Here is a 14,293-nt window from a genome sequence, read left to right as displayed (position 1 = left end):
ATCAAAAAGTCAGTAATTAGTGTTAAAAATATCCATTAATCAGTAATAAGTGTTAATAATATCAATGAATCAAAATATTTAGTGTTAAAAATATCTGTAAATCAGAATAATTGTTCTGAAAATAAGTGTTAAAACTTTCAAAATTGCAGAGTATTTATTGGCAAAAATACTAAAATTCAGAGTATTTACTGTTAGAAATATCAATAAGTTAATGTGTTAACATTATAATTTAAACCTCAGTAACTAATGTTAAGATTTTCAAAACATCAGAGTATTTAGCGTTACAAATTTCAGTAAGGCTTAAGATCCGAACCCTTCCTGTTTTCCCAGCGAAAATACTATAAAAGTCGACACAAGTCGTATAGGTAGAAGGTAAACCGCTATAAAATGTACCTCATTCTGTCCCCAAAGTTTGCTCGCTATCATTCTTAACGATCGGATCACCCCTAACACGAACCGGGAAGTCGATTTTGCATTTTATATACAACCTAAGGGATAACGTAGTTTTTTAGGCTTTTTTTTATAGAAGAACGAAGATACCGGTGTAAAGTCTTATAATAGACCTTTATATCGATGCTCAATTTATATGGAAATTTATATATTTTTTTCTTCTATTTCCAAGGGGGTTTAATATTCTCTCATCCTTTCGATCGGAATTTTTTTCCTTTTCTCAAGAAATCGAGGTCTACGTTTTTCATTCTTTTCTTTCAAGGACCAGCAACGGAAATCGTTATGTTTTCGAGTATATCTGGCCCTTTTCGTTTACAGACACGCGTAATATTTTAGAGTTGCACCAAGAATATTTTCACGATACGTGAAATAAACATGAATTCAAAAAAAACAACGCAAAGCGGTGAAAAGTACGAGAAATCATCTATTTTAAGTAAAATATTTTATTTTAGAATTCAGCTTATTACACGGATTTATCGAATAAGTAGAAAAACCAACGATTTTTAAGCTTAGTAAACAGATGTGCAGCTTGTTTTTAATATCTACTATTTATATTTAATATCTAATTTTTATTTTTAATATCTAATTTTTATTTTAATATCTAATTTTTATATTTAATATCTAATTTTTATTTTTAATATCTAATTTTTATTTTTAATATCTAATTTTTATTTTTAATATCTAATTTTTATTTTTAATATCTAATTTTTATTTTTAACATCTAACTTTTATTTTTAATATCTAACTTTTATTTTTAATATCTAATTTTTATTTTTAATATGTGACTTTTATTTTTAATGTCTAATTTTATTTTTAATATCTAATTTTCATTTTTAATATCTACTTTTTATTATATGATAGTATCAGAATAAGTTGGATTATTCCTGATTTTGCAGTGACTGATAGTGATTATATTAAAGTTTTTTTTTTCAAGGGAAATGTTTAGGTAGCATAACATTATATTTTAAAAAGATACTCTCAATATTTTTCGACTGGTATTAGATGATGGCAAGTTATACGTAGAAAAATGAGCCTAAAATTATGTGTGATACAAAAAATCTCGACTTAAAGCTTTTAAAATTATGAAAATTACATTAGATATTTTGAAATTCACACCAACCGCGAAATACCGACTATCTTGTTTTCCCCGTTACGACGTCATAAAGGAGGCCATGTTTCCTTTTTTCATTGGTTGTTTGGAAATGGGAGAATTTGGAGAGCTCTAGACGACTGTATAGTAGTTTTTCACCAAGACTGAGAAACGGCGCATATTTGAGAAACATTTTTAAACATAATTTTGATTTTTCATGTTTATTATCCATTGTTCTCTTAACTCTTGGTTACGTTGTAGAGTAAGGATGATAGCGATTTATCCCAATTGTTACAGGTAATATTCAAAACACCACATTTTATGCTATTTTGAAAAACCAATGGCAGCACAATAGTCCTCGTTCTTAAGACAAATTATATGCTAATTATTTTTTTATCATTTATTATTTTTTTTTAACATTTTTCCTTTTATATTTCGAAAAAGATTGTTCTTTTTAGGCATAATGTTATGTTACCCACCATTTTAACTGTTTGTGCGAAAGGACTCAAAAGCGTTTAAAATTTAATCTTTCTAAATCAGATATTCTACATAATTGTATACAGTTGGTTTTTTTAACATTGTTTTCTAATCAATAGGCTATATTTCCAATTTTCCTTCTTTTATTTTATCTTCATATGTAATTTAAAATATTTCGTGTTAGTTAGATAATTCTAAGCAAATTATTAAGTCCATTTATCCTTATATTTCATTGATCTTTTTCTATGTCGCTGGTCCGTTGAAAACCTTTATAGATCTCTCAATTTTGGGGCGGCCTCAACCCTGATAAAACATTTTCGCACGCGATGCGATAACACTGACTTCCAGGATTAAACGAAAGAGGGAAAGAAAATGAAAATCGTAAGAATAATCCGCCGATTTCTAAGCTGCAGATTGGAAGAACTCGCCTTTAAATCCAAACTCCCACATCGGCCTGAAATATAGGCTATATACAGTGTGGAACAGATCATACCACCACTTACTTTAAGAAAAATGTTGGGGTTCTGATCACGGAAAAAATGGTATGAAAAATAACAGACCCATGATTAAGAGATATCATTTAAAGCTAAACGACTAATGTGATTTTTAATGTACTTAATATTTGATTCTCATTCGCTATCGACGTTTTACAGCTAGGCCTGCATTTTATTAAACAAAAAGGTAATAACGCTTGTTTATAACGTTATTGATATGGCCCCAAAATAACTCTGTTTTTAAAGGGAATGAGAAGCTTCGTTTGAAAAACGTCTGATTTATGTAACAAAAGATAGAATTTATTTCTATGAATTTAAAAATATCAAGCTTTTAATTCTCCGATTTCTGTTTATTTGGCAATATGCATTTGAAAATACTTCATATGAAATTATTTGAAATCCACTTGTTATGACAGGCTAAAACGTTTCCCGTAGGCCAACGTCACCGATATATTTTTCACGTGAGATGGTGCCACTCTTTCCGCTATCAGACCCAGAGTTTAGACTGGCGAGAGGCTCGAGACGCGTATACGATTCCCGCGTTTTTTAAGCTTTTTGACCATAGCAAAAGCTTTATACGGAGACCCCATGAAGCAGGCTGGCTGGCTAGCTGGCTAGATGGCTAGATGGCAGGACGGCTGGCGGTTTCGCGATCGCGTACATTTTCGTAAATTTAAATTACGCGGTAGAGCTCGCCGGAATTTGATTCTCCACCACACTAGCAACATCTATACTAAATTCGATCATATTTTCGACGAGAAAATGCTTACTCGCGGAGGTAGCGGGAATAGAACTGACGTTGCCGGTTGTGGGATGCGGATACTTTACGTCTGCGCCACTACGGATTGTTGTTAAGCTAACGATATTTTTCCTATACTTTTCCACGCCTTTGCTTATTGGTAGCGGGAATCGAACTGACGTTGAATATCCCTAATTTCGGGTTTTGTTAAAGACAATATCACACTGCAAAAAGCGTTAATATACCTTGGGGCATATCTTGTTTCCTCTCGTCATAGTGATGTTATTAAATGGGCGAACAAGCTCGACAAGACAAAATTATTGATATGTCGAAATTGAGTTTTCGTGATTTTTCAATGGATTTAAAAATAGAAACTTTGGTTCAATTATATTAAAAACGTGATATTTTGAAAGTAGAGACTTGAAAGTGAAACATAATACCACTTTCGTGTTAAAATATGATATGAAATTGTAAATTTACATTCCCTTTAATAACAAAATAGATTTAAAATTAGCGTGTTCCCATGTGGTAACACGTAACTGTATGAACTCTAAATCGTCGATATTACTCGTGAAATAACACCAATAATTTTTTTACTGACATTAAAAGCAGCGCCATAGGTCTGACCTTTATCATACTATTAATTATACCTTTGGCAGTTCTGGGGCATTTTACTGAAATTATTGTTCCAATTTTCTGTTCTACACTGTATATATTATTCCAATACGGAAGTTTTATTAAATAAGTATTTTATTTAGTTTTTTTCACAATAATTCTACAATTTTATATTATTATTGCATGAAATTTAGTATAAAAATATTTTGTATTATCAAAGATAACAGATAAGCTAACTGTATATATTTTTAACTTTGGTAAATTCTCAAATGGAAAATTTCAAGGACACTAGCTGAACGATATTCCAATGTAGAAAGCGCTAGTACGTCTTAGATAGCACCTCAGGTGTCTAACGTTTTATCTTGAACTGAGCCATTAACATTTCTGGCTGTGGAACAAAAGGACAAACTAAAAATTTGATGCGAATTGTTATGTCAATTCAGAACTTATAAAAGAATATCGGAAAATTATAAAAGATGTTGGAATATTTAGAAAAATATTGGAAGATACCGAAAGATATTGGAAAATTTAGAAAAATATTTGGAAGATTTAGAAACTTAAAATTTAAAATGATATTGGAAAATTTAGAAACTTAAAATTTAAAATGATATTGGAAGATTTTGAAAGATATTGGAAAATATAGAAAGATGACTTATGTCGCATAAATAAGAAATAAATTGAAAAAATTATAAATAAACTGAAAAAATTATAAATAAACTGAAAAATTTATAAATAAACTGAATATATTATAAATAAACTGAATAAGTTATTAATAAACTGAATAAATTATAAACAAACTAAATAAATTTAACAAACTTTAAGTAAATTAATCAAATAGAAATAATTTGAATAAACTAGAAACAAATTGAATAAAATAGAAACAAATTGAAAAAATTTGAAATGAATTGAATTCCTTAGGAAACTTGAAGAAAAGTGAAATGCTTAGCTTTCTCCTAAGACTTGGTAACAAACGAAATTCTAAACAAAAGTCCATAGTATATCCTGGGTAGGCCCGTAAGAGGAAGAAGCCTTTAGTGTTATATCACCTTATCTTATTGAACCTTTAATTACACGTCCTTAGTGAGTTGTGTCAATGGGCGAACCTTTAGAGTAAAAACTTGCGTTACTAAAGAAATTAGCTTTATTTGTTACTTAGTCATCTGTGGCATGACGGTTCGCTGATGCACTGCTATGGAATAACAGTAATCAGTACTTTTTCTAGGTAATAAAAACTGCGCTGTGAATCCTAAATTAGATATATCAGTCAGGGAAAAAGGGACCCTACACGCTCAATAATTTGAGCAAAAAGCGTAGGGCCCGTTGTTGAGTTTAATCCATATATTTGTCCAATAAAGATTTAAGTTTTTTTTCTTCTAAATATTGGGCATTCAACACCATGTTTGATTTTTATTTGCACAATTAGTGAAAAATTTTGGGAATAGTCTTAAGATTATGAATTTTATAGATGTCCCCCATTAAATTTGGGCAAAATATTGAGCGTGTAAAGGCCGCATAAACTAGAAAAGATCTAGTTACGTAGTATTTGTTCGATGTAATACTCACATTGTAAGTCCAGCAACCTCAGGCGTGCTTAACAGTGATTTTTTCTAGCCCCTTCCTTTCTTTTTCAATAAGAAATATTAAGCGAGGGTTTCTCGCAGCGCAGAAACGTATTCCTCGTGACACTGGCAGGCGGTCCTCGCTATTAGAAGACGGTTATAAGGCCACGAGCATCTTGAGATGACACGGCAAATAGTAATCAACATTCTAGAGATGGTTCCTTCTCTCTCTGGCCATAGCCTTCGTAATGGCTTTTCCCAGCTAAAACACTCGGCCCATATATATATTATATGGATTGGTATGCTCTGATATCAACGGTTTATATCCTCCAAGGCGCAATTCTCTCCCGGATCAAAGCTATATTCCAACTTTAATTGGAAATCGACTGCAAGCACCCCTATATTTCAGCTTACCCTATTCTATCCAATACCAGAAGTGAGATGAGACCAGAAGTACTTAGCTAACCAAATTCTACACTCGGCGAAAGTGAATATTCTTTATAACACACCAACGGTTGGCCCTCTAGTAGCGGTTTCTGAATTTTCCCTCCAAAACGTGAGACGCTCGTGGTGGTAGACGGCCGAACTAGATTCAAGGAGACGCGTCCGAGTTCCGCAGCTTTACGTTGAGGGTAGTGGGTAGGAAATGTTTTTGGAACTCGACCAATTTTTTTCTCAGTAGTGTAGGCGCGTGGGAAGGGGCATAAAATCCTCAAATTTGTTCACTAGTGCCAGGATCTACTATCAATGCTAGAGTCCTTCACTTCTAGTCTCATCTCACTTCTGCCAATACTTATGAACTGAAGCAGTCCTCGCTCCGATTAGGTGAAGAATTTGGGACAATTACGTTTAGGATAATTGTGAAATAATGATTTACCTTTTTAATTGAAAAGCTTTAGAGTCGTTAAAAGTTGCGGATTGCCCGTCTGTTTACTACATTAGCGGGTTACCTTTCGTTAATGTTTGTTAATTAGTTACTAGATAGTCGCTAATATTAACGGATATAACCTTTCGCCCCTCATAATATAATATATCCTGTTTTATCGTGTAAGTAATTATACATGTCTGAAACAAAGAGAATAAACTTACAGACTGGAAGAGCAGATTTTACAGGGTATTTGTAATTTTTAGCTTCGTTTGGCTGCATGACTGGTGTCTTTTAAAGTAGTGTTTAATAGCTGTTGGAGTTACAGCTTCCGAATGTTAGATTTTTTAACTTTAACTCTGGGTCTCAAAGCGAATTACAACTCAGATTAATAACCCCTGGATATGAAAGGCAAGCAAAACCGTTCGTTTTCAAATATCGCCATGTGGCGCTCTCAGACGGCAAAACGTAGAACTTTATCACCCCATGCTGACGACGCAGTATGAATTTTACGGTTGTAACAGCAAGGCCTGGTAAACGTAAACGGTTTTTTTTTTTGAGTCTTTGATATTAAGTTAAAGACATTAAATATTTTCAAAAAATGGCTAGCAAACTCTGTTTTTACGCAAGTTGTCATTTGATTTATCAAATTTATAGTTTAATCTAATTTTTACATAAATAAACAACCAAAAACCTACCTAATTTAGTGACCCAAACCTCCGGACCAGGTACCGGGATGAGAAGAGAAAAAGAAACGGGAACCGCGGATAAAAAATAGCCGAGGCTTAAAAAGCATAGAGTAGCACGCGCTTACTGAGTCTGTTTGGGGTAACGTTTTTCCAAGTTTTGACTATAGGGGCGCTAGAGATGCCGATGCCCCATTCAAGTATGCCTCCCTATTTCCTTACATATCCAGGGGTAATTAATTTGAGATTACAACAACATTTTATTTCAAATTTAGGACTATCGTAAAGAAACAAGGTGGATATGTAATTAAAACTAACATTAATACGAACCTCTTTAAATTTTAAATTATATAAAACCAATTCTTAAATTAATATATAAAACCAATTCTTAAATTAATATATAAAACCAATTCTTAAATTAATATATAAAACCAATTCTTAAATTAATATATAAAACCAATTCTTAAATTAATATATAAAACCAATTCTTAAATTAATATATAAAACCAATTCTTAAATTAATATATAAAACCAATTCTTAAATTAATATATAAAACCAATTCTTAAATTAATATATAAAACCAATCCTTAAATTAATATATAAAACCAATTCTTAAATTAATATATAAAACCAATTCTTAAATTAATATATAAAACCAATTCTTAAATTAATATATAAAACCAATTCTTAAATTAATATATAAAACCAATTCTTAAATTAATATATAAAACCAATTCTTAAATTAGTTAAACGAATAACAAAAACTCAACACCTTTTTCACAGAAATACTGGATTTTATATATATTAAACAATACGTTTTCGGTTGCCGTTTCTCGGGAGTAATCAGGGCTGTTTATTTTTTTGAAAAAAATCAATAAAATAGATTTTTTTGATTTAAATCGGATTTTTTTATTTTATTTTATTTTTATTTTTATTGAACTACGAATTAGTAAATTACCAACCTGAAATCTTTTGAGTCAAAATTAATCACAAACAAAATAATCATGTTATTTAAGTAGCTATTAGATATTTTCTATAGAGTTATTCTTATTGTTACATTCAAATGCTTGTAAAAAAACTAGACCAGTATTTCATTTCAGCCTGTTTCGAATCTTACTCCAGTTAAAATTGACCACATGAGTGACAAGAAAACTTGGAGTTCTGGAAACTGAAATATGCCAAAACCATGATTTTTTTTAATTAGAGGCCTTTTCTAGTCAAGTTTCTTAAACTTTTTCTTGAAATCTTAGAAAATATCATTTTTTAATTAAATAAATATTTGATTTTAATCGATTATATTAAAAAAAATGGCTTGATTTAAATCCAACTGAAACCCTGGGAGTAACAGACCATTCGATCAAGTACTTGCAGAGAATCCAACGCACAGGGGAGGGGGCGCCATACTAGGCTAATTCCTTTGCGCAAAGATTAAACGCCAAACGGAGCTTGCGTTCGCTCCATTTTCGCTGATTCTTGGCTCGAGGGAAATAGACGCTTATGGTGGCCGAACCCCATATGCTGTTTGCTTTTCCCTTTGCATTGCAGGAATGATCTATATCTCAGAATTTTTAATTTAGATGGATTTCCGAAGCTCAAATCAAGTTGGCTTACAGTTATTTAATCAACTGCTAGTCTATTGGATACTTAAAGGAATAGACAAGCCTACTTTTTTCTCCTTGATATATTTATAAGTAGCGTAAGTGCAAAGATCCGGGTTTTATTTTTTAAATACGATTCCAGCTTCTCAATTAAATACCATTAATTAACTTATATGGGCGCCGCCATTCACCCCTGTAACGAAGCTTCTCTGTATTTTGCGTGACGTGTTAGTCCAAATGATGATAGGCTCATACACTCCGCCAGTAAGATAGATTACACGTAGCCTGCTGCTAGAAACGTTCCCTTAAATTTCGTTTTCTGGATCGTCTCACTCTTTTTAAAGATATATTATTGGCCAACAGAGGGTGAGCAAAAGCCAATAAGTTTTAGACTAGGAATTTGGCGAAATTTTTGAAAATACAGAATGGCCTAACGCAAAGGGGCCAGTGTATTAGGTTACATGCTCATATCTTCCTTAATATTGTGGATAAATACATGGTTCCAATTTTAAATATCCATATTTTTATATGATCTTTATAATAAAAAATAAAAAATTATAAGGTGAACCATTCCTTTAAGGAAAATAAGCCGATACGTTCGATGTGTGTCCAAGTGATATAATCGTTAATATTCTATTGGAGAGAGAGAGGAATATTATAGACGAGGGCATCCCTATTAGCGACATGTCTACTTCGCGTACGGATGACGATTATCCAATTTCCCGAAACAGGCTCGCGGGATTAGGACTTAGTCGGCGGGACTCCTCCAGAATCTAAGAATCCTGTTAATACGAATAGGAAGAGAGCCTCGCGTTATTTGGAACGCGAAAAGCTGGGATTAACGTCAAATTGTTTTTTATTAAGATTGCTGATGGCTCGCGCAGTTTCGCTTGCGGCTTGAAAGGAAACGTAGAAACTCCTTGAGAGATAGATAACGGAATATACTTTATGTAAAGCTAGATTCTCACTAGGCCAGAAAATACCGACGGAAATAGCGCTTCTAACGGTAGTAATTTGAACTCAGGCGGCCTCCGGTGGTAAGCAGTTCACACTACGGTTGTTATGACTTTAACGGTAGATATTTTTTGGGCACGGGACACACGGAACTGTTTTCACGAATGTGCATATTGAAACGACATCTATCTTTCTTGGTGGGGTTGTTTACAAAACGCGTAAACAACTTATTGTAAAAGTTAGTATCAAACACATTAAATAGATGGCGGCTCTCCATCGATCCCGTGTACACATGCACTCGAGAAAGGTATGACTTCTGTTAATCCGATTAATTTCATTGGCTAAGAATCCGGCGCAACCCCTAACACGACCCAAAACGTAGAATGCATGTTATGGAACTCGAAGTAAACCATTTTTTTTCTTCTGCGTTTCCGTCGTGTTTGCGGTCGAGTGGAAATCTAGCTTATGTCTTTCTATATTCCGGCGTTATTATCTTTTTCATCAATATTCTTAGACTTGCTTAAACATATACAATAGTTACTCGATTTAAGTGTTGCACGACTATCGTACTGAAAGTTAATGCAACATCATATCTGAAACAGTTTAATTTATGTGGCCTTTAATCTACACCAGCTTTAAAAGCAGTTTTATTGTTGGGAAAGACATAAATCTTCTTTTGCTTATTAGCATGAATATTAGGCTCAGATAGACCAAAATCTCCATCCCCCCTTGAAAACCTTCAGAGCTCTGGCTGTGTCCTACAAATCCGCACATGGGCAAGCATAGCAACAAGGAAAACAATCAGACAGAAATTAAAGTAAAATGTCTCGATTTTTGGAATGAATTCAGTTAGGAAAATATCGTTGTTATCGACAACTATCCTCAAGCTTTGTAATGGGGTGTAAATGAAGAAATAGCATACGCTTAACGCAGTGACGTACCTAGCTACTTGAATTTGAGTAAAATATTCGTGGCTAGTTTTCGAAGTTGGTAAAGAATGTGCATCAACTTCAAAGTAAGACACATTCGAACTTCCATCTGGATTTAAAATTGTCTTTTCTTGTAAACGACTTGGGCATTTTATTTCCAAAATTATGTTTGGGTTTCCAAGTACAACGCCATCGGGGTTGCAACATAACCAATTTTGCAATGGACTTCTAAAAACACCAGGAACTACTACAATGGAATGTGGGGCAAACTTTTGGTTGAAGTCATTACGTGCTGTATTTTCCATTTGGATTCCATACTTCATTCTGGCCGTTTGAATATTTTTAGCATTAGGAAAAGAACTGGCTAGTTTTTCAAAATCCACACGCCTAGCCTTTATTCGATGAGCTTTAGTCGCTGAAATTCTAATTTTTCTAACTTTTATCCATGTTCCAGTTTTATCGCTTAACTCTAGTCTTGTTATGAAATAAACTTGTTAAATATCAGTGGAGGTCTTCTCAATATTTTCTCTCCAGAAAGTAGCCTCTTTCTCTTCCAATGTAGTTATAATCAAATTCTCTCATGATACGAATTGTATTTGCGTTTAGAAAAAAACGCATTTTCTTTTCAACTCTCGCTCAAGTTCTTGGCTCAAATATTTTATCAAACGCTCTTCTTCGCTTCAAACAATGGTAGACACTAACCCTTCTAAAACATCTTTGCATGTTATTTCATCTTCATCTCTTACTTCATACTTTTTTCATACTTTAAAATTGTTGACACTGGACAATTAATATTTTCCCACATGTTGTATAATTCTCGTTTGCTCTCTTCTAATGGTTCTCGCTCTTGAGATGGAGGGCGGAAAAATTATTTCGTATTGTTTCACCTTGATCATATTGTTTATCTTGATGCGCTGATGGTCTTATGGCTTGGGGTTGGCTTGTTTTGGCGTCGTCTTTCTCTTTTTCCAAATAGAGGGTGGTAGCGGCTGTGTTTGTTTCTCCCAGAGAGCCAACCCTTACAGATACAGTTATGTTTCTGTCTGGAAGCACCTGCAAGTTAATTTAATTAACTTACTAAATAAACATGACTATTTAATTTGAACACTAACATTGATGGTAATGTCATAAACCTTTTTAGTTACAGAAGTTTCCCTTATACACTGTCCAAAGACAGTATTAACTTCCTTTACGTTAAAAATGTGTGCACATTTTATTAGATTTTCGGCTTTTCGAAGAGTTGAATTCCTAAAATAATTTTTTAAACCATCTAATGCTATAAATCCGACACATTTTAAAATTGTAGTGCACCAAATTTTTGAACTGCCAATCTACCATTCGCGAATTTCCCGCCAATATTTTTCAATTTAGTCCGCTAGAGGCGCTGCGTCTTAGTTTGCGCCTCAATCCTCTACGCGTATATGGGCGGGACTCGGGAGTAACTATGACAGGGGTCATCAGTCCTACCATAAAAATAGTAAAAAATAACTAAATTCTTTTTAAAATTTTTGGACTTACCATTCTGAGAAGTTGGCTTTTGGTTTTTAATTTGGGAGTTCGACCACTGGGTCGCGTCCCTGGCGTAAAACAAAAAAAATTGTGTTGACTCAACGAATTGACCACCTGGTCCTATGTTGGTTCGAAAAATGATGTTTTCAGTGTTTTTTATTTTGTGTTTGAAATTTTAGGGGTGGGTTAGTTGTTAACTTCCCTGGAAGCTAAGAATTTATTTCCAACCCGGTCGGGAGTGTGGCGCACTCCTGTAAGCCAAGCTTCTGGGCGGCAAAGTTTGAGGGAATACGACACATGTCGGCGATCCTTCCCTATAGGTGCCGTCTGTCCCGTGTCTGCCGGGGGTGACTTACCCCCATTCCACCTTCCGTCACCTCCCAAGTAAACCTCATTTCCTTCCCTGTTTACACACATATACGACCTAGCAGCCCCCGTCAGTGTTGGGCCGCGCTGGGTCTCAATCTCCATCAATTCTTCCTGGAGCACAAAGCCTCACGGCTACACGCTCTAAGTGTGGGTAGTAGTACAAAAAAAAAGTGCCATCCCGTTAGCTTCCCGTAATTGTAGGGCAATGGTCAGAAAGGGACCACCTTTACCCGTTTATAATATTACCTTGATTATATTCATCTTGATGACTTATGTCGTTCTATGAATGGCGGGTTTCTTAACGACCTTTACGTATCCCGTTATCTCAGACAATTTCGTGACCACCTAACATGGCGTTCTCATCTCAATTCTCATGAAATATCCGACATTACTTACCTTTGTCGCTTTTGCTCTTGTGTATTTGGGTCTATACACGCCGTTGCCGCGCACTCTCTTCGAAATGCTAGAATTTACCAGACCAACCTTACCACCACCCGCGGCTGCCACTCAAGTCTCTCGCCCTCATTGCCTCACCAGACTTGTAAAACTTTCGCTGGCCTTCAGGTACTTATACGTCGCGTTCATCTCACCATTCTTTTTTCGAGACAACGCCGTAAACCCTTCTAACCGATGGAGCGAGGAGCAGACAACTATGGTGGCTAGAGCCAAGATCGAACTTTATGGTTCGTCTTGTATAAATGACGATTTACATTCGCGCTTCCCATTTATAACCCATGCCGCGATCAAGAGCAAGAGTCGCCAACCTGCTTACAAAGAGCTTGTCAGCATGCTTCTTGCGACACAAGTCTCTATTAGACTCCCACCGGCTAATATTGGCAGTCCAACGCCGTCAAATATCCAGTCACGTTCGTCCTCTCTGGACACATCTTTGGAGAATGTTGACTCGGTGGACCACCATTCTACTTTATCGCCATCGCTTGATGCCTATGCGTCCCCACCGTAGTACACCCTTGATCCCTTGGCGCCAGTCTTCGTATCACAGAATCATGGCCCTAGAAGGAACTTAAGTCCACACGCAGTTCATGAAACTGGTTGAAGTTTCCTAGTCTAATTTGCCTTGCCACACTGAAAATAAAAAATATTACCTAGTTTCTGGGGATTTACCTACCTAGACCAATACAACAGAATAAATACAAATTACTTACTTTGTTTACGGGTCTATCCTAATTCATCGAGAGATAGCCAAATATTACAGGATGATCTTGTTGCTTATAATAACCTTTCAATTAATCCCATAAAATCGGTGCATGTCACGTATACGAGACTTGTTTGTAGGAAGGTTCGATAGGGAACTTTTTTTTCGGGAACTTCTCAACGACACTGTCAATCGTTGTCGCAGGACTCTTTCTGCAGTTCTTAAACATTCTCGAAAAATACGATCTAAAGTTCACTTCCGTGTTTTGCTTATCTCACTTGTGCAATCTCGACAAATGTTTGGCAGTACGGTGAGGAGGAACTGCAGTCAATACCTACAAAGTAGGGTTGAGTCAGTTCAACGTAAATTTGTGGAATATATGCACACTTCTTTATTAACGTCGTCAATTATGATTACCCTGTAATTTTAGATCTATTGCAATTAAAAGAATTATACCACATCTGGCAAATAAAAGACAATATTTATTTATAAACTTATAAATAATATAATTTCCCTTCCAGTATATTGATGATGTTATACCTGATATTTTATGCATGCATGCATGCTTTAGTTGGTCATAGGTGAGGTCAGCATTAAAGGAACAATTTATTTTAAAGACTATTATTTAATGCAGGGTACATTAATAGGATTGTGCATTAAATGACGGTTAAGAAGCTTTTATGCTTAGTGTAGAAGACTTTTGCTCTTGGTTTTTATTGACAAGCTAACGTTGGTGAATAGTGTTCGCGTCGCGATAGTTTTCAGTTGTTTATTGGCTCAATATTTCGCCGGCTAGCATCGA

General features: G+C 34.5%; 1 protein-coding gene across 2 annotated transcripts; it reads right to left on the bottom strand.

Annotated features, from left to right (window-relative positions):
- Positions 1–7,686: 7,686 nt before the first annotated feature.
- LOC149627443 (uncharacterized) lies at positions 7,687–13,411 on the bottom strand. 2 transcript variants are annotated; one of them, XM_089852148.1, is made up of 5 exons: positions 12,582–13,411; positions 11,976–12,476; positions 11,570–11,920; positions 10,470–11,510; positions 7,687–10,121 (listed from the first exon to the last, which is right to left on the bottom strand). In XM_089852148.1, exons 4-5 carry the CDS (start codon positions 10,778–10,780, stop codon positions 10,049–10,051), a joined length of 384 nt encoding a protein of 127 aa, XP_089708274.1. In that variant the 5' UTR covers positions 10,781–11,510; positions 11,570–11,920; positions 11,976–12,476; positions 12,582–13,411; the 3' UTR covers positions 7,687–10,048. The 2 variants fall into 2 exon arrangements, 1 of the variants encoding a protein (XP_089708274.1); XR_016374599.1 differs by having other exon boundaries at positions 7,687–11,510; positions 11,570–11,705; positions 11,793–12,476.
- Between the last annotated feature and the right edge of the window lie 882 nt (positions 13,412–14,293).

This window comes from Phalangium opilio, unplaced genomic scaffold, assembly GCF_054372755.1.
Source record: "Phalangium opilio isolate 3A_F unplaced genomic scaffold, DU_Popi_V2 ptg000105l_1, whole genome shotgun sequence".
Taxonomy (NCBI): Eukaryota; Metazoa; Arthropoda; class Arachnida; order Opiliones; family Phalangiidae; genus Phalangium; species Phalangium opilio.
The sequence above is the reverse complement of the archived record's forward strand: the minus strand, read 5'-3'. Positions and strand labels throughout refer to the sequence as shown.